Here is a 25,795-nt window from a genome sequence, read left to right as displayed (position 1 = left end):
AAATGATGGTAACTACTGCAGAGCCACTTATTTGGGTAAAAAAAACTTCGAGCTTAAGAAAACGAAAGACGCATAAAAATAGAAAAATACACCTACGCTTGTTTTAAGATGTTTTGCAAAATCTTTTCAAGACCCCGTTTTGTGCGCGTTTATACCATGATTGTATTAAAATATTTGGCACTAATAGTAACTCATAATTGCTAACTGAGGAAATTCATTTAAATTTGAAAAAAAAATTATAATATAAATGTTTTTGAAAAAATTCAAATACGATAATTCAAATTTTTTAAAACATGTTTCAAACTTGAACTTTGCATGTTTAAATGTGCAAATCAGTCGTAATTTTAAATACAAATCGAGTCAGACCAGATAAGCCTAATAAAATAGTACAATAATTTTATAAAATCTAAAAAAAGTTGCAATTGAAAAATTGCTCTTTTTATAGACCACAAAATGGGTTTTATACTTTTTTTTTTTTAAATACTAACTGAATTAATGCAAGGGGGATCAAGAGACAAGAGTACAATTCTGGAAGCGTTTCATGAAAATTTATATAATTCAAACTTTTAGAAAGCAGCATATGATCATCTGAAAAAGAAAAGAAAAACACTATAAGAACAAATTAAATTAACCTATCTTTAAACTCACAACAACCTATTTTATGATTAAAATATAACAGCTCATAACAATATGGAATAATCACAAGCGTTCATCTTCGGGAAAATTTTTAGTCATTGCTGTCTTTAAATAACATAATAAAAATACATTAAATGACAAAAAAATTGCAAAACAGCTCAGAACAATAAGGTAATCACAAATGATCATTTTCGGGAAAAATACTCCTCACTGCTGTCTTTTATGTGCACAGTAAAAATACTTAATAATTGCTAACCTTAATCTTCTTGCTTCTCTTTCACTCTCTAATAAAGTTAGTACATCTCCTTCACGAACTGGTCCTCTGACATTACGTATGATGCTTCGATTGGTATCATCTAGAAATTCTACTCGAACCTATGTACATCAAAAGTTTATATAGCAATCAAATATATATATTTTATTAAAACAAACAAAACTACAAAAAGCTCAGACAGACAATTGATTAAAAATCACTGCTTAATCATTGAGGTTTTTTCATCATTGCTTTTCGAGTTAATAGAAGTTTTGAAAACTGCACTATTTGAAAACGGTTATTAAATTAATTAATTCTCTAAAATAATTTGAATATTTAAGCGCGACCATACTCTTAAATATTGACATTTATATGAATGCTGTAAAACAAATATTTACATCATGTCTAAAATTGAAAATCAAATTACAAAATGTAAATAAAATAATGATTTAAAATGCTAATAAAAATGCCTAAAATTTTGAAAATTTATTACTATTAAAAAAGAAGCTCAGACAGACAATTGAATAAACAATCATATTAGGATCATGTAGTTTGCTCATCATTGCTTTTAAATATTAATTTTTTAAAATCTAAATACACAAAGACAACATTTTTAAAAATTTATTTTAAACTTATTCAATATCATAAAAACCCTGTTGTTTTACATGCATATGCATCAAAAAACTTAATTGTTTCAGATGATGTAGCAGGTTTAATTTGATTAAACATTGTCAAAAAGTGACGCTGAGATACTTCAACACAATCAAAATCTTCTCTTAATCCTAACATTGCAGCTTCACGACATATAGAACATATTTCTGCACCAGAGTATCCAGAAGAAAGTTCGACAAGAACATTAATGTCAACATCTTTTGCTACAGGGATGGATCGAAACTGAATACTTAATATTTCTCTGCGACTTTCACTATCTGGTAAAGGTACATATATTAATCTATCTATGCGACCAGGACGTAATAAGGCAGGATCAATAACATCAGGCCTGTTAGTTGCTGCAACTATTACAACGCCATCCAAAGATTCAACACCATCTAACTCTGTCAAAATTTGAGCTAAAACCCTATCCCCAACAACAGAATTAGAATCAGAAGAACGCTGTATACTAAGTGCATCAATCTCATCAAAAAAAATTATGGAAGGAGCAGCATTTCTTGCTTTTCGAAACACTTCTCTGACAGCCTTTTCAGATTCCCCAAGGTATTTATTAAAGAGTTCAGGACCTTTAATTGAAATAAAGTTTAAACCACTTTCAGTTGCTAAAGCTTTTGCCATTAATGTTTTTGAACAACCTGGAGGTCCATACATTAGCAATCCACGAGGAGGAGAAATACCTAACCTTTTAAACACCTCAGGGTGATTTAATGGCCACTCAATTGATTCTCTTAGTTTTTGCTTTACTTCACTTTGACCGCCAACATCTGTCCAATAAACTTTAGGCACATCAACTGTTAAAGCTTTCATTGCACTTGGTCCAATTTTAGAAAGAGCTACTTTAAAGTCATTAAGTAATAATGAAAAATTAACTGAATTCGTATCAGGCAAACATTTGCTATCAAGAAGTAAACGTTTCATTGATATCATTCCTGCTTCTTTACACAATGCTTTTAAATCTGAGCCAACATAGCCATGTGTTGAAGAGGCTAGTTCCTGAATACTATTGTCACCCATATTGTGTTTGAAGTTAGCAATAAGCTTTTTAAGTATATTAAAACGTTGCTGTACATTTGGAACACCTACTTCAATGTCTTGATCAAATCTACCAGGTCTTCTCAAAGACAGTTCAACACCTTCTAAGTTGTTAGTAATAGCAAATACAACAAATAAGTCATTAGCAGGAATATTATCCATCAATGTTAATAATGTAGATATAATTCGCCTCTCAGATTCATTTTGTGACGAGTTTTGAGAAGGACACAATATATCAAATTCATCTATTATGAGAATAGATGGGACCTGACTGAGTGCATTCATAAATATTTTTTTTAAATTCTGTTCTGACTCACCATAATATTTACTTATTATTTCAGGACCACTAATTTTAGTCAAGCTCACTCCACTTAGCTTATTTACAAAAGCATTTGCCAAGTGTGTTTTACCAGTACCACTTGGACCATAGAAAATGATTCCATGTGTTAAATCAATGCCACACTCCTTATACAGCGTGGAGTTTTCAAATGGAAGCTGCACTAACTCCTCCAATAATTTTACCTGAATATCTACACCACCCATGTCACTTAATTTATAAAAAGACCCTGAACTAATATTGCTCTTAACACTGAACTCATCCTCAATATCAAGTTTTAAAATAGTTTCTTTATTTAAACAATACGAAACATATTTAGAAGATTGAGAAGACTTCGTAGGTGTAAACAACTCCTTACTTTCAGCTAGAGATAAAGTTGCAATGTTATCAATAACTTTTTCATACTGAGCTTTAAAATCACACATTATCTCAACTACAATAAAGGATAATTCACTCTCATAGAATGGACAAAAAACAATATCTCCTTTTGTAACTATTGTATCGTCTAATTTATTCATCAGTAGATCATACGCATTAACAAAATTATTTTTAGATATAATATCTCTTGGTTTAAATAAAATTGAAGATGCTAATACTGAATGAGATTCATTTTTTGATATAGTAACTAACTCATTTTCTGCAATAGCTAATGTACTCATATGAGATTTACTAAGAAATATAGAATCAATAACAACTGCACTTGAAGTCCAAATGGTACCATATGTCTCTTTTCCCTGGTAACAAATCAAAACAGAACAAGCTATAGGCAAATTGCAACATTTTAATGTGGCAGGGTTGACCAAAACCAAATCCGATTTAAAATATGTTATTTTCTCATCAACAAGTGCTTCCAAATTTTTCGAAAAACCACTAAATATTCCATCTTTAATATAGGCAGTTCTCACAAACAATTCAGATAATCTTGAAGTGTCCAATGAGTCAATACTGTCATCAGTACAACTTTGTTGGTGTTTTCCAACAATATATTTTGTAAAGTAAAGATTGCAGTATTTACACAATACCCACTCAGGCTTTTCAGGTTTTCGGCCACTCATTTCAGGTTTCGATTCAGCACTAGAGAAAACAATATTGAAAAGATGAGCATTAAAACTGAGCTACACAAAATGCTCAGCTTATCAACTTTGTTTTCTCTGCTACATCATAAAATTATTTTATTTTAAATGTAAAAGTACCATTTTATAATTATACCTGAGTACACTGTCCTTGAGATCCAGTACGGCCAAGTAGTTTTGTAACCTAAGGCAATTAATAAATTGTCAAGTAAATTATAAACATAAATTATAAAAAAAAACAGCATAAAAATATGTTCATACTGCTACAAGGTAAAAAGGCACTTACTTTAGCTAACTTTGGCTTATCATTGCTATTCATGATGTATTAAGGTAACGTCCGTTGAAGCGACAGTTACAATGTTAAAAAGAACTCATGTTTAGCATGGACGACCCAAAACCGTTAGCTAATAAATTTACAGTCTTAAAAAATTTATTGTAAAATCTATGCATAACATTTTAAATTTATATAAAACAAAAATTTATATAAATTATAAAATAAAGATACAAATTTAAATCTAAAATAATTATAAATAATTCATTTATTAAAAAAAGTATATATTTTGTAAATACTTTTAAGTCAATAATTTTGAGAGTTTAGTTTTAGACGGTCCGCCAAATAAGAAAGCAATTCTATCCAAACCGAATTTTAAATATTTTGGTATGAAAATAAAAACTAGACCAAATATTAGATGATGTTATAACAAATTTAGTATAATATAATAAGCTTTTTTGCGGATAAAACTATACCTTAAATTAGTGAAAGTATTAAGTACTTGTTTAAATTTAAGTTTTAATCTAAAAATAAGCTATAGTTTTATTATCAAATCTCGTCATTATTTTACAAAGCAGGAGAACATTTTATTTTTTGTCAATAATAACAAAATCTGTTTGCTTAAATTATTAATTTTATTAAAGAAATTTTATTTTAATGTACACTCTAATATATTATTCTATTTAATTTTATTTTTGTAATTGTTTAATTATAAATGTATATTAAATTAATTTTATTTTGTATTATTTCGATATTTTAAAAAGAACTTAGATTAAGGTTACTCCAATCAGTCCGAAAAACAACCTAAAAAAAATGGAAGATATTGCTCGGTTAAGCGATGGCCCCTACGATAAAATGGGTGCTCAATGGTTAAAAGAATTCGATGATCATCCTGGAGATAATATTATTGAAAAAGCTATTTCTTTTGGTGAAAGAGGTCTTTTTATTGGTAAATGTTTTTTTTTTACAACAAAGTGTTATCAGATGATTACATAAATAAATACAAAAACATCTGAAATCATTATCATTGAAAGGCTAATTATTGATATCAATTTAAATTATTTTAGTTATAAAAGTTAACACAATTATTGAAATAAAGCAGGTTAAAAATTATTGGCCAAAATATGGTCTTGAAATATATCATATTCACATCTTATGCTTAAACTTCAGTTTCAAAACTTGTGGCTTTTATCGTGGCCATACCGCAAACATTTAGCCATACTTATAACATGCTGTTGGAGAATTTTTGTTCAAATAAACTTGAAATGGTGTTAGGTTGAAATGTTTTTGAAATATTTTTGTACAAGCACTTCGGTTCAACAATGACAACGACAACAACAATAACAAATACAATATATATATATATATATATATATATATATATATATATATATATATATATATATATATATACTTTATATATATATATATATATATATATATATATATATAAAATATATATATATATATATATTTGTTAGTTGTCATTGTTGTTGTCGTTGTCATTGTTGAACCGAAGTGCTTGTACAAAAATATTTCAAAAAAAAAAAAAAAAAAAAATATATATATATATATATATATATATATATATATATATATATATATATATATATATATAGTTTTGGTTTAGCCTGTTGTTAATTGAAATTAGGTTTTGTCTTAGAATTTGGGGTGGGTGATTTGAGGTAATATTAATCAGTGGCAGACTGGCCCCAAGGAGCACCAGGAGAATTCCTGATGGGTCGGTATAAATTTGGGCTGGTGGGCCGGCCTAAATCAGGTCGATCAAATTTTTTTCCTTAAAATTTATCTAATTAAAATTCGAATATTTTCTCAGGTTTTATCAATTTTTAACCCATTTTTTTACTTTCTTTTTCTTTGATGTGGGCCAGACAAATGTAAAATTCCTGGGCTGATTTCAAGTCTCAGTCCACCCCTGATATAAATATATATAATAATTCATCATTTTTTAATTGAAAGATATATGAATTTTCAGAAAGGTTAAATGTGGCATCAAGAAAATTCACAATATTCAAAATTTCGATTATTTCGATTCAAGACCCAATATTTAAAAACATTTTTATATCTTTTCCATTTTTATTGAGCTGTGGATCAGATTTTTTACACATTGCTATTAAACTATTATCACACTAATGGCCTAAAATCATTATTATTGACTATTTTACTTAATAAATCTAAAATATATAATCCAACAAATTCACAAATTTATGCTCCATCATAACTGCCCATTGTTACATCAAAGCAGTTATGTAGTTTTTTATTTTTCCAAGTTCCTTTTTTTAAAATAAAGTAAGGTTTTTCTACTGTTTTATTATACCGATTGTCTCTTCTGGAATAACTGTGTGGCTTTTCACAAATTTATTACTGATGTGTCTTTATTGATGAAACACAATGTAAAATGAAAAAAGTTTTTAATAAGTGATTTTCTACTAGCAGGGACCAAAGCAGGAACATGAGGAAGTGGAGGAGTATTCTTGAGGTAACTTCCCCCCTTCCCTTCTGCCTATTAAAACTGTTGACAAAATTTTTAAATATCATTTTGTTGGTGTTCACCTTGTATATTTTTATCTGAAGATAAATTTAATTTAACATAGCGTAAAAGACATTTGAATGCATGAATTTACAGTGGAGCACATGCTACTTTATTTACGCGAATAGTTATTTTATATATATATATATATATATATATATATATATATATATATATATATATATATATATCAGGCCTTGTTATGAGATTTTGTTGCGTAATGAAAACATTTCAAAGTAACTCAACTCAGCAAATATATTTTGTTTTGTTAGAAGTTATATTGCGTCACTAGCACATTTTCATGTACCGCATTGTAATTAAAGTTATTTTATTAACGAGTTAAAAATCATAAAGACAGTTTTTTCTCACTATAGCAAAAGTTACAAATAAAATCTTAGTTCTTATATGAAAAATCATTTTTATAATTTTTTTTAAATATGAACTAAATGTTATTTTGAAAAAACATATTTTTTATAAAATATAACATAATATTTGTTTATTTTCTTATAATTTTACAGTTGGTTTTTGGTTATTTTATTAACTGTTAATAAATTTTTTCTTATTTATTTTGTGAACTCTTTTTAATAGTGTTTTTAAACTATAAAGAGTTTTATCAGTTATCGATAACATATTCGTGATCATGGTTTGTTCTCATAAATTAAACGAACGTTATTATAACTTTACGTTATTGAATTGACAATAAACTTAAAATAAAATATCTTATTAATAAAATATTTACATCAAGATAAATCGTGCATTTTTTAAACTATGACAAAAAATAATTTATATATTTAAAAGGAATTTATATATTTAATTCCCTAAGATAAAACTTAAAACACTTTATTTTCTTTAACTAAATGTTAACAACAAAAAAATTATTAAACAAACTGTTTCTTTAACAAAAAATCTATTAGTTTACAATTGCGGTTAAATGCTTTCACTTACGACTTTATTTCTTCTAAATAAATGTCACATAAATGATATCAAAATATAATTTAAATTTTCTAAAAGATAAAAGTTTTTGCGTAACGCAAAACTGCTGAGCGCGTAGGCAAATTGCGAGCTGGGTAATGCTTTTTAACAAGGCCTGATTTATATAGCTCTGATATTATTCATCGAGCACTCTTGCTAAATATATGCTCACAGCAAAATTAAACTTATTTATATGTATATATATATTTTTTAAAATGATATATCAAATCTGTTGCAAAATTAGCATCTGCTAAGGTTGCACTTCTTTATCGATGTCGACACTTTCTTACTTTGGATTCTATTCTCTATCTATAAATCTCAAATCCGGCCTTGTATGGAATACTGTTGTCATATCTGGGGCAGATCTTCTAATGATGCCCTTTCTCTTTTAGACATAGTTGGACCTGCTCTTGCAGCCAGCCTCTAACCATTATTACATCGTTGTAGTGTTGCTTATCTTTCTTTTTTCTACAAATACTATAATGAGCACTGCTCTTCTGCCATCTACTAAACTTCATTCTCGCGTTACTCGTCATTCAATTAAGTCTCATTCTTTTTCTGTGACTGTTCCTAAGTGCTCCAAAAACTCTTATTCATCTAGTTTTTTTCCTCGAACATCAGTTCTTTCGAATTTGCTTCCTTCATCTTGCTTTCCTGATTCATATAGTTTGCAATCCTTTAAGTCGTCTGTCAATCGTTAAGCTGGAATAATCTTTGAATATGATTTATTTGCAAAATTATCTATATTATTTCTTTTTATTTTGTTCTCAAACTGATTACCTTGATTTATAACAAATGGGTTTAACAAATATATCATTTTTATGTACTAAATTATTATTTTAATAATTTAATTTTTATTGATGTTTTTACATTTGAAAACTTCTATTTTGTGTTTATTTTTAAGTGTCTTGTAATAGTGCGTGTTGAGGCACATTTTGCTCGTTGCGGCTTTTGGCAAAAAAAAAATAAAAATACTCCTAAACTTCAGCTCTTCTATATGTGCTAACGCTGAGTAGCCATTTTTGTTTGAGCTTACAACTCTTTATAATTTTAACTTCAAACGTTAATAAACAGTGGTCAAATGGTGAAAAAGTACCAGCCACTGTTTAGTTCGAACTATTAGGAGAAAAAAGTTCGAACTAGAACATTAAAATTTTGGCGAAAAGTTTGAATGTTCGAACTTGAACATGACCGAACTAGCAGCCCTATTTGCAACTAAATATTATTAAAATATCAAATTTTTTGAAATTTAATAAATTTAATTAGAATATGTCATTGATATAATATATGTAAATAATTTTGATTACAGGTGGAATTTATGGTGCAATATATGGTGCAATATTTCCGCCAGCAGGAAATGTTAATGGATTTTTTTACAGTCTACGTCAAATTGGAGCTGCTGGCCTAGTAACTGGTTTGATTATTATATTTTATATTATTATTCAGTTTTTAAACAATTGTTCAATCATTCCATGTAAATAACACATAAATAATATGTGGTTTATTTATTTAAGTTTTGTTATGATTATTGTCACTCAAATTTGACGCACAATTTTTGAAATATGGATGTTTTTTATTGTAATGAATGGAATGAATGAATGAAATGTTTTTATTGTAAGCTAACCTTAGGCAAACATAGTTGTTTTATTTTATATATAAGAGTTTATAACACCAACAATAATAGCAAAAGAAAGACAAAGGCTGTGAAACATTTTAATGGGAGAGTGAGTTAATTAAAGCTTAGTTGCAGAAACTGATCGGGATTCCTTGCAGAGGTGGATTCAGACTAGTAGACAGGAAGGGGGGGGGGGATTTTATGGTTGTTTTTTTTGGTGTATCCAGACAATATAGTAAGGGGGAAAAAAATAGTTTTTATGTTTTTTAAGCAAGTGCTCCAATTGCTTTAACTATGGATCAGCTCCTGACTCCAAAATTATCATAACAAGTAAATCATTAATATAATAGTTAATTCAAAGGAGAATCTATTATAAGTATTAATATATTTCTCATCAAACTTTTTTTTATAAAAAAAAGTTTGATGAGAAAAACCATAACTTAAAATATAATAGGCCTAAAAAAATATAAAAACCATAACTTAAATATAATTGCCAATGCATGACTAGCGTAAAAAACCGAAGACAAGTTTAAAATATTACTACTTTGTAGCAGCAAACATGTTCAGTTAAGTGATTTTTGCGGAAATATTATATTTGTATGATATACTTTTTACTATTTATATCTTTTATGAGTAATATATAAAAAATCAAAAGAAAAGTTTAACAGTTCTTTTTTTTTTAAACAAACTAAAATAGCTTTTGATTTCAACTTAAATGTATATTAATTATTACTAGCAGAAAGCAACCCATAATATGGGTTATGGTCGGCCTGTTATATTCTGTTTATTTATAATTTAGTGGCTGTCTTCCACAATTTAAAGTTTCTAATCAATTTAAACCTTAACTAATACTCTTTTAGAAAAACGCCTTCCAATTGAAAAAAAAATCTTTCTGTAAAATTAACATTAAAAGTATGAGCAGCTAAAATTATTTACCAATTATTATTTAACATTATTTGAGTAATTTGCAACTGACATAAGTTGTAAGGCAGAACCATTTTCCTCAACATTTCTAAGTTCAACACAATTATAACACTTCATCATGCTTTAAATTGACGAAAATATCAACTAAATTCTTGTAATATTTTTTGAACTTTAATTAATTATTAAGATTAATATGAAGTTAATTTGTATTATACAGGAGTTATTAATTTTTTAGTATCCCCTTGATTAATTTTTCTTTAAAAAAGAAAATTGTTATCTTAAAAATGTTAAATGCACACGACTAAATATATTTATTAAAAATAACTAAGTTTATTATAAATAACTAAGCAATTAAGTACAAATACGTTTCAAACAAAAAAAATTCAATTTACAATCAAACATGTGTATAACAAATTTAAAAAAATATATAAACTTTGATCTTTTATATTGCATTAATGCATCATATGAGAAACCTAAAATAAGAATTGTAACAGATAAGTAGACATAAAAGAAAAGAAAAAAAAACAAACTAAAATACAATTTACATGCTTTCGGTAACCTGTTGTCATACTTCAGTTGCTGTCATGATGCAGCAGTTCTTGTCGGTGTTGTTTAATGACATTATTTCATGTTGGCTTTTAGTAAACTTTAGTTTAATTTAAAAGACATCATAATAGATTTAAAATATTTTAATTAAAAAGCAAAATATAAAATGCTTCAAGGACAAAAGGCCAAACTACAAACATTAAAGATAAAAAATCAAATTGAGATATAAATAAATTGCATTTATATAGCTAAATATATTGTCTTGGCTTATAGTAAATTTTAAAAGCAGTGAGTTCAATAAATTAAACTACCGATTAGTTATTTTTAACAATAGAATGTAGCATCATTATATTATGATAAATGGATTATGAATCAATTTAACTATATTTAAGTTTAATTTGTGAAAAAACAATTAAAATTTTAATTAAAAAAGACCAAAACAAATCAAATATACAACATATACAACACTTGGTTACTCATTTAGTGCCGCAAGGATAGCATTACATACATTTAAATGATTGACATTAAGCAACAGTCTCATTTGATTGGCTTCATCAATAGATGAACATTTTCATCAAAATTTTCGAGATAAAAACCTATAAACTCATGAATAACATGCGGGTTGTAATCAGCCAACATTTTACCACTTTGATTAATGATAAAGGTACCATCCAGCGGTTATCTACATTGTTACCTTTAATGTTGATAACCAAACCATTATTACGATGTCTATAGCGTGGATAACCATTATGAACTGCTACTGTGTTAGCATTAAATTCTTCAGGATAATTTTTGCTGCACACCCCATCTTTCATGCAGGGAGAATTTGGATTCAGTATGCCACATGGACTGTGAATCATGCAAGTTTACATATTAAACTACAACACGCCCTGGTCTAATATCATGAGCAAGGTTGTTCCAAGGTTGTTTACATGTTTGTGTAAGGCATTGTACTGCTTGCTTCTCAGTTTGTTTTGGTTATTTCTGATGAAAGCAAGGCGCTGGCCTTCAATTTTAACCTATGCATCAACTGCATATTGCTGAAACAGATTTTTGCCACAGAAAGAGTGAAGAAAAAAATTGTTTAACTGAAAGTTTATAATTGTAATACTGAGATAATGTAACATGATTTCTAACCGATGTAGCATGTTCAGGGTTGTGAACCAATTGATTATGCCAACCAGCATCACTCCTTGGAAAAAAAAGAGGATAAACCATAGGATCTAAGTTGGCAGACATACTTGATATAGTTTTAAGAGGGTGACCTCTTGGATAAATAACAACTTTCCTGTAAGCAGGTGGAGCACCATCTTCACCAACAAATACAACTGCAACTTCATTATGTGAAGGGAGATTATAGCGATGCCTATCTTGCCCTTCAAGTAAAGACATTTTTACAACTGACATTGAGCGACCTTTTATAGCTGCTTGATGAATTTCTTCATCTTCCACTTCAGACATGTTTTTAAATGCAAGAGCAAATGGGTTCTCTTCACTAATAATAGTTTGCAATCAAAACATTAAATCATTTTAGCAAAGATCATTACCACGTTGTTGCATTCTAAAATTTACTCCTGCAGTGGATCATAGATATATAGTTAACAATATGTCGGCAGAACATCTTGATATGGCCTAAGATTACCTATACGATGACCACATATTCTAAAACATGGCAGGCCATGATTCATGGGTTGAACTACATTAGCTTTAAATGAAGCAAAAGAAAGACAGGTACTATAATTGCGAATATATTTTAAAAAATTCAGATAGGCATATCTATCTGCATAATTTCCTTTATATGAATCTTGTAAATCTTATGGAAATGGTGAGGGTTGCAACAAAACTACCTTACCATTATGGCAACATAAAAAATGTGTTTCATCACGAAATTTCTTGACACCATAATGCTGACAAATATAGTTCATTTCTCCTAAATAATTATAATCTGGAATAGTATTACTTCTTGCTATACAATACATTCTTTTGTATCTAGCAGCATATCTAGTATTTAGTTGACAATTAATTTAATCTTACCCAAGTCTTTTTCATTTGTGCGACGATTATCTTTAACGTGCCTAACCATGCTCTCCTCGTTTGGATTCAAATTATTTCCTGCTTGCTGAGCAGCATATCTAGCATTTTGTTGATTATTAATTTCATCTTGCCTAAATCTCTTATATTTCTGTGACAATTAACTTGCCTATTAACATTTCCATTTTCTAAACTAATATCTGCTTCTAGCCTAATATCATCCATTTAAACTTCACTTTTAATTAAAAGTAGTAACAAAAAATCTTAAAAGAATCTTGAAGGTTGTGATCTTTTCTATATAATCAGAGTGTTACCCAGGAATAAAATTTATACTGCGTTTCCATCAGATTGGGAATTTAGGCTGATGTCGGCTCGGCTGGCGAGTAAAAAAAAAAAAAAAAAAGCTCCATCATTTTAAAGGTTTCTTAGATTAATTACAATAACCTTGTATGGCTGTAAATACAGAATTCTTTCTTATTCTTTTACTTTTTTTTATTATAAGTATAAAATTTAAATTTGTACAACAGAACTTTTAGATTAGTTTAAATTGCAACAAACAAAAATTGTAAAAACACAGTTGGAATACAAATAAATCACCGTGACTATTTCGTGAAAAAAATTACAAACAATAAATATTCACCATTAGTCTGTAGTCTCAAATAAAAAAATCAAAATATGAGATTTACGTTGTAAACTATCAATTTACAACATAATTCTCATATTTGGATTTTTACGTTTTAACTCGTCAACAAAGTACTCTAACAAATTGTCGTCAAAACACTCCTTCGGACCTTCTATTGCAATCATCATCAAGCTTTCTAATGTGCTTTGGCTTAGCTGATTTCGAAGACGGTTTTTAACTATTTTTAATTTTGAAAAAAATCTTTCAAGGCAAACTACACTCAAAGGAAATATAAGGAGTAACTTAGTCAAAAACATACAATTAGCATAAACACTTATCAAAACAGGGTCATTATTAATCACTTTTCATAACTCTTGAGGCCTTAAATTGTTTCTTGACTTAATTAAATTTTTTACTATCTTTTGATCTTTTTCTTTCGATATACGTATATCGAAACTGTTTTCCCATTCTCGGCGTTTATTAAATAACATAATTTTGAAACTTTCAAATTCGGTTTTTGTCTCAGTTTCTGAGATATCTGTTACTTGAACGTGTAATGCTCCAAATTTGTTACTGCTTTTTGGTTTGCCATAGTGAGCTATAAGTTGCTCTAAGCTTTCTTCACCATAACTAGAAAGTTGGCTGAGTGTTTTAGGCAATCGTCTTGGGTCAAAAATCGAAAGCGATTGCCAAAATTCCATTTGCGCGAAAGTGTTTTTTAGTTCACTTTTAAAACTATTTACAAAAGATCTAAAAATGTTTAACTCAAACTCACTTAGGTCACTCAAAGTTCTTATTTTTTTTTAATCAGCTTGGGCTGGTAACGAAAAAATTATTTCATCAGTCGCTGATTTCATTTCAACAAAATTTTTTTCCGTGAAATACTTTCGTCGAGTACCCGAAACTAAATCATTTAAACTATGATTTGCTTGATTGACATAAGTTGGAATGTCGCTGAGACTAATTCCTACTTGCGAACTTTGTAGTGCTAGCACAAGTGGACGAATCGCTTCAAACACATCTAAGAGCATTAATATTGTTGCAATGTTAGATTGTGAACTTGCTTGTATAAATAGCCCGACTGCTTCTGCTTCTTTTTGTATTAATCCAGCATTTTTGTTCAATAAGTAAACAATAAATTAATTCAACATTTTTGTTCTTCAATGTTTTTTAGGAGTTGTAATGTTTTAACTTTAATTTGAAGATTTGTTATGCAACATTGAACTATTGTTAAAATAATAAATAACCTCTATTCTTTTATTTTTTACCTTGTAACCAACTCATAAGCTGTTAAAATTTACAATTTAGTTAAAATAATAAATAGTTTACTTCAGTTGCCTGTTAGTAAAGTTTTACTATAGTAAGCCATGGTTCTAACTTAATAGTTTCAACTTTTATTAAAAAAAGAGTTTTTGGCATTTTTAAAATGTGTTTAAAACCATTGGATCTTTTTTGTGCAAAATTTTTATTAGTTTTTCTATAATTTTTCAAATAAATCAAAAATCATGCTACATTAAAGTAAAATTTTTTACTTTTTTATAAGTTCATTATATCTTCACTAAACCAATACTAAAAACTGATTCCCACCATTACATTGAAGATTAAATACAAATTTGAAACTGGAGCTTTTGAAAAGAATGTGGTTTTTAACATTCTCTTTACAGTCTTAAGATTATATTTATCTACCTGTTTACTCAGTGTTTCACAGGAAGAGATGCGATCGCACGTAATTATATGACCACGCGAAAAATACTTTGTTTTGACAATTTGACCACAACCTTTGACATGTTTTCAAAATTTAAAAACACACTAAAAAAATTTACTTAAACTTATCTAAAAACTTATAAAAGAAAAAAATCTTAATGAAAGAGAAAATAAAAAAAAATACTTAACTAAAGCAAAAACACAATATATATATACATATATATATACATATATATATATATATATATATATATATATATATATATATATATATATATATATATATATATATATATATATATATATACACACACATATATATATGTATATATATACACACACACACATATATATATATATATATATATGTGTATATATATATAAAGCCTTCCCAGGAAGTGTGTGCGGTTACACGTCTTGTACGTCTACACTTAAAGTAATTTTTTTATACAACTTGACCACGTTTTTATATAGTAGGCGTTTTAAAAATTCGCGACAAAATAAAGCTATAAGAAACTAGAGAATAAATTAGCAATACTCGAAGAAAAGAACCGAAGGCAATATGAAATAGAAAATAAAATAAGCTAAAAAAAAACTAATTCTAAAAAAAGAAAATTGTTGTCAAAAATATAACATAATATAAGTATTTGCTGTTTTTATAGCGTTTGTTATTTTCCGCTACCAAAGTTCATACAAGTTGAGGAAAAAAGTAAATAAGAATATAACAAAAATAAAATTTTTTGATATACAATTTTTTTGCGACTTTTTTCAGTCAGTATATAAAGGAAATAGTTTATAAATTGCGCTAGAAACACGGACAATTTTTAACTTTGTTTTTCAAATGTTTTTGCCAAACTCTAATGTTTTTTTCAATGCACAGGAAAGTGAGAAAACTAATTGCTATTTATTTGTAAGTTGTTTTTTTTTAACAAATTTTGATGTAAAAAAATGAAACGATGATGTAAAATTTTGTGGGCTAGTGCACTGTTAATTTACTGAACTTTCTTAACAAAATTTTTAGGAGCCTATTTAAGACTTTTTTTAGTTTTTAAATGTTCATTATCTCTAGGAACTCGTATTAACATTGAAAATTGGGCAATATAAAAGAAACAGTTTCAGACATGCATCAAATGCCGTTAATACATTTATTAAAGAAACTGTGTTATTCTTTTATTTAACTTATTCTGTCATTAACAAAATTTATTAATCAAATAATTTTTTTTACAAATAAATAACAATTTATTTTCTTATTTTCCTATTATATAAGTATTGAGAAAAAATGTCAAATATAGTAAAAACTCTTTTAAAAGCGAAAAGACGTTAAAACAAATGAACGTAAGAAATAATTGACTAAATTTCTTATAGTTCAAGCGTTCTAGCAAATTAGTTTCTTAATTGAACTGATAAAAATCGTGAATAAATTGCATATCAAAACTTTCGATTGTTGTTAAATCGTTATAAAAGGTGTTTTTTCAACAACTCTAAAAAAAAGAATACAAGAGTTGTATAAAAATTTTTTATAAATTTTTTTTTTTAATTTACTACTTTTGATTATTAAATTTTCTAGTTTAATTAAACTTGATATTTTGTTACAATTTTGTTTCCTTTTTTAAGGATTATTTTTTTCTAAGTAGATAAGTTAAGCTTTTTGCCGCGAACTATTGAAATGCTTTATAAGTTAAAAGATGAGAATTGCCGTGGTCAGTTAGTCTAAAAAAACTACTTTAAACGTGGACAAACAAGGCGTGCGCTTCCCAGGAAGGCTTGATATATATATATCCCAACTAAAACAAAACTCAAATTAAAATGCTTAGTTTATTTAGATCATTTCTTTAATTTTATCCCAAATAATTTTTTATCTTTAATAATGTTTAAAGCATTAATATACAAAGAACAATTTACTTTTAATGATTATTTAAAATAAACTCACACTTGATTTAAATTATAGTGTTTTTTTTACTAATTTAAAAATATCAGTTTCCATGTAAATGTAAACAAATAAATAATTACGCACTAAAAACCAATTCATTATTTGTTTTAACATTTGTACTTTGTTTTTGTTTTATTGTTTTTTTTTAATTTGTTTCGAAAGATTAACATTTGTCATAAAAAATACATAATTATATAACTAAATAAAAAAAAACAGTTTATTAATACTTATTATAAAAGTTTATAAGAAGTGTTTTGTTACTTCATTAAAAAGTGTTTTGATAATATAAAAGCATTAAAGATCTAACTTAATTAATTGTAATGGCTTTATAAAGCATTTGTCCTTTTTTTTTCAACAAAATTTTGTTTATCTTTTTAAATGTATTAACTTTAATTATTCTTATATTAAAATTTGTTAAAGAGACTTTCGTTGTCGTAGAAAGTAATCGTTTATAAAAATGAAATAATTTTTTACTTTTTAATAACATTTATTATAAAAAATGCATACTTAAACAATTTATATGATATGAATTAAAAAGGAGCATTTTAATCGCAAACATGAATTTATATCTCATACTGCTTAGGTTAGGTAACTATTAACTATTCAAATGGCTGTATTATAAAAAATATTTTAACAATTGGCTGCAGCAAATGATAACCATATATTATAATTTTTATAATAGATTGGTTTCCATAAATTGTCATTAGGGTTTTTGGTTGATAAATTGTTTTGTTAATATATCAGTATTTATTTTTTTAGGTACAGCTGGACTTGTTTTAGGAGCTGGAGTTCCAATTGCACAAGCTATTCGTAAAAAAGATGATCCGATTGCATGGGGTATAGCTGGATTAGCTTCTGGGTCTGTTTTTGGCCTAAGAAGTAAGTTTAGTAAATAAACTTTAATATATACAGTTTAATGTGATATACAAGATAAATGTGAGTCAGAATAAAATCAGAATTAAAATATCTCATGGCACCTACATTTAATGCATAAAATTCAAATTGTAAATATTTTAAACAAAGTTTTGTTTTGTGCAAATTTTTTAGGGAAATTTTGAACTATAAATGATTAAATTTGTTTTGCAAATATTTCTAAAGATAATATATGTTATTATGAATTCAATTATGTTTAATTATTGATATCATTATTTTTTGCTTTCTTCAACCATGTTAAATATTTAGTCTCTCCATTGCTAAGGAATAAAAGGTACAGTGTTCTCATATTCTCATATTATGTTCTTGCATTCTCATATTATGTTCTCAAATTGCTCATATATTAAAAAAGATGAATTATTTAGCTCTGAAACTTTGGCTTAACGTTCTTTGACTAATTTGACACATATTTTATACAAAATTGAAAAACTCAAAATAGTTTATATTTTTCTTGTTTTTTTGGTATTTTGGTATTTGGCTTGCTTGAAAAGATTGAGTTGTGTATTTCAATGTATGTATCGCAACTGGGTGTAGTTAAGGCAGTTTTAAAACATTATAGCGCCTGTATGATCTTTTGTTGACTATGACATTCTTCATTACTCCTTTTTTAACTCTTTATTTTTTCGTTTTTTCTTTTGGTTTTTTGTTTGCTTTATAAATAAAACTATATGCTTATTATATTTTTCTTTTTTTTATATATACATCAAATTGAAGATTGTTGTTGTTTTTATTTTTAAAACAACTTGTAAAAGCACTGTGAAAATTACCAACTTTGTTTAATGTAATATAATTATGATAAAAAATAAGAAAAAAATTAACATTCTTGTTATACTTGAGTTAGGGGAAAATGATTTCCTTATTTATATTATACATAAATTACAGAATAAGAAATTGCTACTATTTCATCTTGTTACATTAAAGCAGATTAAAAAAGCAAATAAATCTGCTAAAAAAAAGAGAAAGCTAAAAAAAAGATGAGAATGTGTTGCATCAGAGACAGACCAAAGTCAAAGTAATATTATCATTAAAGAAAAGCACCAGCAGAAGAAGCTGGAATTCTTGAATCAAATTGTTTTTGTAGTGGTATTAGATGTATTGAAAGAAAATTCACCAAAAGTATAAAATCAATACTCATTTACTAGTATATTAATGCTTTGGAACTCTGCTATTTACAGTTTTTAAAATCTTTTATCAACCTTTTTTTTTTCTTCTTTAACAACACTCTTATTTTATAAGAATTTTTCACCTACATAATACATCGGAGAACAGCAGTTTAAATGGTTATTTAATTTGCACACTTAATCAAGTTGAATCCCATTCGGTTGTGCATTGGTTGGGATGGAATTCCATTTGATCACAGATGAAATACGTAACATAAGAACTCTTAAGAAATTTTTCACTTGATTTTATTATTATTTGTATTTATTATAATATATTTTTGTATTATATTCATTATTACTTACATTATATTTTTGCTTATATTATAATTTTATTGTTACTATTTATAGTATTTTTGTAGTATTTTATTTATCTGCATAGTACTAAATTATTTTATTTGTCTATATAGAAAATAAAGCTTTTAAAATAAGAAGCTTTCTAGTAATAGCCCATTTGATTGGTTTCTTATACCAAAAGACATGTGTTTCATATAAAAGAACTTTAAATTAAATTTGATTTAAAGTATTCAAACCAAAATGCATTAAACGTGTTTTTTATGAAACAATTAGAAGATACAATAATGTCAAGTTTGTTAAAAATAGCAGAATTCATTAAAATTTGTTTGACTTATTTGTTTTTTTCATCTTCTATTTTATTAGTTTGTTTAAGTAGAGGTCATTGTGTTTATCTTGATTTCTTTTTTTGATTTAAAAAAATATATGGTTGATGATTGCCACCAGGCATGAAATTCTAAGTACCACATAAAAACTATATATATATATATATATATATATATATATATATATATATATATATATATATATATATATATATATATATATATATATATATATATATATATATATATATATATATATACACACACACAGGGCCTATGTCAGAAAGAGGGGGCAGCAGTTGCCACTCTTTCTGACAAATTTTAGCAGAAAATTGGCAGGTTTTTTTGTGAAAAAAACAATGTTTGCCGTAAAAAATGTAAAAAATCATTAAAAAAAAAGGTCCTCAAATTTTAATTTGGGCGATGCCCAAAAACGGTCTAGAATAGCCCCTGATATATATATGTATATATATAACTTTTTTTGTTTTAATTCAAGGCCTGTATATATGTGTGTGTGTGTGTGTGTGTGTGTGAGTATATATGTATATATATATATATATATATATATATATATATATATTTGTATATAAATATATATATTGTGTGTGCACACGCACACACACACACATATATATATATTTACAGGGCTCGAATTAAAGTAAAATAATCTAATCGCAAAAATATATGTATATATATATATGTATATATATACATATATTTGCAGTTTGTTTTAACAATATCTTTATATTGTTAAAAAAAACTGCAAAGTTGTTTTAACAATATAAAGAGCTTGTGTTAATGTAAAATAACTTCGTCACGCTGTTTCATTGCTGTTTATAACCTTAAATAAAATAACCTTAAAACACATTTAAATTAAAACGAAGTAAATAAATAATAAATAGAATTCTAATTAATAAACTAAAACAATATCGTCATAAAACTTTAAACTTCATATTTGTGCAAGAACATGCCTAAAGACCATACGAGTCTATAATCTATAGACCAAATGAGTAAGATCAAAGCAAAAAAACATTAGATACCAAGTTAGTTTTTTATAATTTATTGTTTCTATCTAATGTACTATTAAAAATTTAAGTATAATTAAGTTTTTCATTCAAATGGTTTTTAAGTTGATGTTTTCATTCAATTTTTTCACTCAAATTGTTTTGCAATAAAAAGTGAAACAAAATATTAATAAATCTTATTATATTTCCTTAAGTTTAATAAATTAAGTATATTATTTTTTTAAAGAAAAATTTCTTTGAACTTTCTTGAAGTAAAATAATTTATTACTTTTAATTTAAATTTTTTATAATTTAGTTTTTATTTTGACTTTTGGAATCACTGGTTTAATGTTTGCAATAGAATGTTTCTACTTTTACTATTTTCTAGAAACAAAATATAATTGACTATTGAGAATGTTTACGATTTAAATAAAACTTTCTTTCTCGCTTGCACTATGTTCTAAATCTGATATTGCTACTGTAGCTCCTATTCATCTAGTTTTTTGATATTGATATTGTTATTCTAATATTGTTGCTCTAGTTATTGTTATTGTAAACTCTTATTAGTCTAGTTTTTTTACTCGAACATCAGTTCTTTGGAATTCACTTCCTTCATCTTGCTTTCCTGATTCATATAATTTGCAATCCTTTAAGTCGTCTGTCAATCGTTATCTTGCTTGACAATCTTTATCTTTTCTCTTCCAGTAACTTCCAACTCTAATTAGTTGTTGCTTGCAGTCTTGTTGGAAGCGAAGATATTTAAAATAAAAAAAGCTAGATATATGTTTAACCTTCAGCAACGATTCTCGCTATGCTGTGTATTAGGGACTGGGTATTACTGGGAATTAAATTTATAATTATTGAGCGTTAAAGTTCTTTTATATTTTTCCGATTTCAATTTTCAATCGCAAAATTATTTGAATAAGAGAATTTTAGAAGACTAAAATTCTTTTGTTTAAATAGATTTCTTTTTAAATAAAATTCCTTAAAAAAAACTTGCGTATTTAAAGAAAATGTTTGATATCGTTTTAAATAAAATATAAGAAATTGTATCGCGTTTTTTAAATGCTTTTCGAGATTTTAATAAAAGGGGGAGTGGGAATTTTTTTATAACACAATATAAATATTTTTTATAAAAAAGTTGAGTTTATTAATCCGAACTAATATTTTTTACAAAATACACTTAAAACTATTTAATTTGAGCGTGGCTTGCAGTCAAATGTGCATTTTTGAACAGCTGTTTTAGCATAATTTCAATAGGATTTAAAATGTTGAATCAAGATTTACCAGGTTGGCAATTTTTAAAGCCTGTTTACACTGAAAGTTTTTGTTTTTATTTATGATTGAAAGAATTATTTTCTAATTTTTAAGACTGATTTTCACTGATTTTTTTTTTTAGTTTTGAGATATAAAGATTTTACTGACAACGGATCAGGGTAACAACATCAGTTTTTGTCCTGTCCAACAACATCTGTAAATATAATGAGGTATAATAACTTCTGTCCAACAACATCTGAAATTTGATTGGTGTCTAATAACATCTGTGAAAAAGTTAAATAAATATTACAGATGTAGTTACATCTTTTAAATTATCAAAGTGTAATAACATCTGTGCAACTACATCTGTGGGTTCTACAAATTTAGTTATGTCTTTTAAGTTATTAAAGTGTAATAACATCTGTGCAACTGCACCTGTAGATTTTAAGATAGAGTTATTTTTAAGATGAATTAACTAATAATGCATTATTTTACCCAGATGTTATTACATATAGAAATTTTTTCAGATGTAACTACATCTGAAGAAAATTCTTCCAGATGTTATTGAACTTGGAGAAAAATTACCAGATGTAGTTAGATCTTTCTAAAGATGTTGTTCGGGATAGTTGAATTTTCAGATGATATTGGAGAGATGTTAGTAGAATAAAAGAAAAATACAGATGACCTTGGACAAAAGTGTACCGATGATCTTGGACTACTCCTCAGATGTTGTTGGACAGATGTAGTAATCTTTTACCCTGACAACAAATAAGTTATTAAACAGGGGGGGGGGGGAGGGGTCCTAATAAGCTTGGGGTGGGTGGTTAAATTTTCCAAAAATTAATAAATGACCCCCTCCCCCCTCCCTTCTTCCTTTTTATTAGAGACTTAAGAATAATATAGTTTATAAAGAAATTCTTGAATGAAATTTTTTTATTTTTTAAAATTTGTTTTAAGTCATTTAAATTTTTAATTTTAATTCTTTTTCATTTATAAACACTCATTAGATATGCATAATGTATATAAGATTTATTTGCTTTCACTGGCTTCACTTTACTCAAAATAATTATTATTTGCAAGTGTAAAAATTTGTTAAAAATGGGTGCCACGGGCTCCCATGAATTTTCTAGTATATAAATATTTATCAGAGGTGACTGCTAAGGAAAACAAACTTGTTTTTTTTTTTTGATACTATATATTTAACTTACGTTACATCAGTTACATTATTGAGTGATTATTATCGTGGATTTTTTATATCTATTATTAAGAGTTAGAGTTACATAACAAAAGAATTGCAAAAGTAACACAGGAAATTTTAACAAAAACTGGTGGCACTCTTCCTTAGTGATTTTTCATAATATTTATCAAAGTTATCAAATCAAAAATAGTTTTTCCGCAAGATCAAGAGCGACATTAAAAAATTATTTTTGTATTACAACTTTATTGATACTTTTTGAGTAATATAAAAAATAAAATCTTTGGTTTGTCGAAGTTTTTACTCACAATTCTTACGTTAATGCGTATTGCCTTATTTTCATTAGATTGAATTTTTAAAATGTTGCAAAATATTTACATTTAAATCTTTTAAAATATTTTAAAAGTAAAAACTGCTATCACAGTTTAGGAAATAAAGGAGGTTCAGGTATATGTGATCATTTGTGACAAAAAGGTAGTAAGCCAGGGCTGGGTTTGTGACTGGGGCTGAACAAAAAATTATACATCCTAAAGTATATTTTTTTAATTCAAAATTCATGTTATATTTTGTTTATATATGCATATATAAACATCATTATGATCAACATGATCATCATAATCATTACCATTATGACCATGATCATCGTCATCATTGTCATCATCATTAGGCTTTAGCCTTCCTCATTTATGCTGTTTCTCTAATATAAACAGGTATATCAAGAGCATTTTCTTTCCTTAACTAAACCTGATTCATACGGTATATAAGGCACTCTCTTTAAGTTTTCTTACTTCTACCACTAACATTTTCTCCTGTAGCTGCTGCCTCTCTACATTCTGATACCTAAATCACTTTCATCTTCTCTGACAAACAATGTTTGATACAACGTTTTTTTCTAATCTGTCTAAGATTATGCCTCCTTTTCTTGTCGTGTTAGGATCACACCACACATCCATCTGATCATCTTCTCTTTCGGTAAATACTACACCATATAAATACTAAAGTTTGTATAAATATGAAAGGATATTGTATGCTAGCATCAAAATAAATAGCAATCATATATGTTTATATCCATAATATGTATGCATAAAGCATGTCTTAAAAGCTTTTATTCCTACTGGAACAAAAGCTTGGAAGCTTTTATTCTTTCTCTTCAATTTTAAGTCATCATTCTACTCCACATCTTCTTTTCATCATCTTGAGCAGTTGCTTTATTAAACAATAATCATTTTTTTCATGTTTTTTACAAGCACGTTTCTCTAATAAACAAATATCCTTTTATTATTCCAAGAAACCAATACAAAAAGATCCTGTCTGATGTTAAGCTCCGTTATTCTTAGTTTACTAAATCTTTTATCTTATCTCAGATGTTAGGTTCTAGAGGCTTTTGGTTAGTCTTCAACAGTGTTATTAACTAAAGTAAGTCTAACATTTAATCTCTAATTCATGGGTCTGATCTTTTTACTTCTCCCCAAAATAAGGCAGAGTTTTTTGCATAGAAGTCTTATTCTAATTTGACTCTTGAATCTAATGGCTATACTCTTCCTGCCAGTTAAACAGATCAACCCATTGTTAAACATCAAAATCACTATGGCTTCCAATGCTAAAGTTAATTCTCAATTCTACATTTCTACAATTTGTGCTCCAGTGTTCTCTAGAACTCTCTTCAATTTTTGCTAAACTTTAAAAAAATGCTAAATAAGTGGTTCTGACTTTTCAAAACTCTAGAAAACATTTTGACCTCTCCAACTATCCTACGATTAGTCTTCACTCTATTATTAGTTTCTTTATATAAAGTTTTTGAGATTATTAAATTATTTGTTTCTAACTGCAGTATTAAATTTACTCTTGAAGGCCTACACTTCTTTTTATTTCAAGTAACTTTAAGGGTACCACAAAGTTCTTTGCTCCTGTAATGTTTCTTATCTACAGTAACAATTTTCATGAAAATTTTACATCTAAAGGGCCTCTATTTGCTGACAACTCAACTTAATACTTTTGTTTTGGCAAAAAACCTTTACTTTTTGATTGCTAAGAACAAGCAGCCCGTTTTTAATCTGATCTCTCTTCTGTCACAGCCTGAGGCTTGCAGTGGCTTGTGGATTTAAATTCTGGACTTAAAATTCACCATTTTTGTTAGACAACAAAACTCATTTTCTGGTAAATAATATTGCAATATTATTGGCATTTCTATATTGAGGATTAACAACCCTCTTACTCTCAGACAAAGTCTAAAACCATATTGTAAATGTAGTTAGACCTGATATATCTGCCAAGCTTGAGCCTCTTTCCCATTGTAGTAAAATTGTATTTCTTTCTTTTTTCTACAAATACCATCATGGTCAATGCTCAAACGAGCATGACCATGATGGTATTTGTATGATATATATGATGGTTTATCATAATAATGCTATCATCACTATTATGATAAACCAAAACTCATTCTTACTTGGCTTCCTATCC

General features: G+C 27.0%; 2 protein-coding genes across 2 annotated transcripts in view; one reads left to right on the top strand and one right to left on the bottom strand.

The window, feature by feature from the left end:
* Positions 1-537: 537 nt before the first annotated feature.
* On the bottom strand, positions 538-4,382 carry LOC100204390 (ATPase family gene 2 protein homolog A). Its single transcript, XM_065801055.1, has 4 exons — positions 4,290-4,382; positions 4,140-4,187; positions 893-4,004; positions 538-588 (listed from the first exon to the last, which is right to left on the bottom strand). Exon 3 carries the CDS (start codon positions 3,983-3,985, stop codon positions 1,532-1,534), a length of 2,454 nt encoding a protein of 817 aa, XP_065657127.1. The 5' UTR covers positions 3,986-4,004; positions 4,140-4,187; positions 4,290-4,382; the 3' UTR covers positions 538-588; positions 893-1,531.
* A 614-nt stretch (positions 4,383-4,996) lies between these two features.
* LOC105844705 (uncharacterized) overlaps positions 4,997-25,795 on the top strand; it is a 22,725-nt gene continuing 1,926 nt past the window's right edge. Inside the window, exons 1-3 of the mRNA XM_065801054.1 lie at positions 4,997-5,223; positions 9,107-9,211; positions 17,929-18,048. Of these exons, the coding sequence (XP_065657126.1) occupies positions 5,088-5,223; positions 9,107-9,211; positions 17,929-18,048 (361 nt within the window). The 5' untranslated portion in view covers positions 4,997-5,087. The remainder of the gene's footprint in view (positions 5,224-9,106; positions 9,212-17,928; positions 18,049-25,795) is intronic.

The sequence above is a fragment of the Hydra vulgaris genome, chromosome 07 (genome assembly GCF_038396675.1).
Source record: "Hydra vulgaris chromosome 07, alternate assembly HydraT2T_AEP".
Classification (NCBI taxonomy): domain Eukaryota; kingdom Metazoa; phylum Cnidaria; class Hydrozoa; order Anthoathecata; family Hydridae; genus Hydra; species Hydra vulgaris.
The sequence above is the reverse complement of the archived record's forward strand: the minus strand, read 5'-3'. Positions and strand labels throughout refer to the sequence as shown.

Coding starts and splice junctions, on each gene's coding strand:
- LOC100204390 (XM_065801055.1), bottom strand. CDS start 3,985: ATGAGTGGCCGAAAACCTGAAAAGCCTGAGTGGGTATTGTGTAAATAC.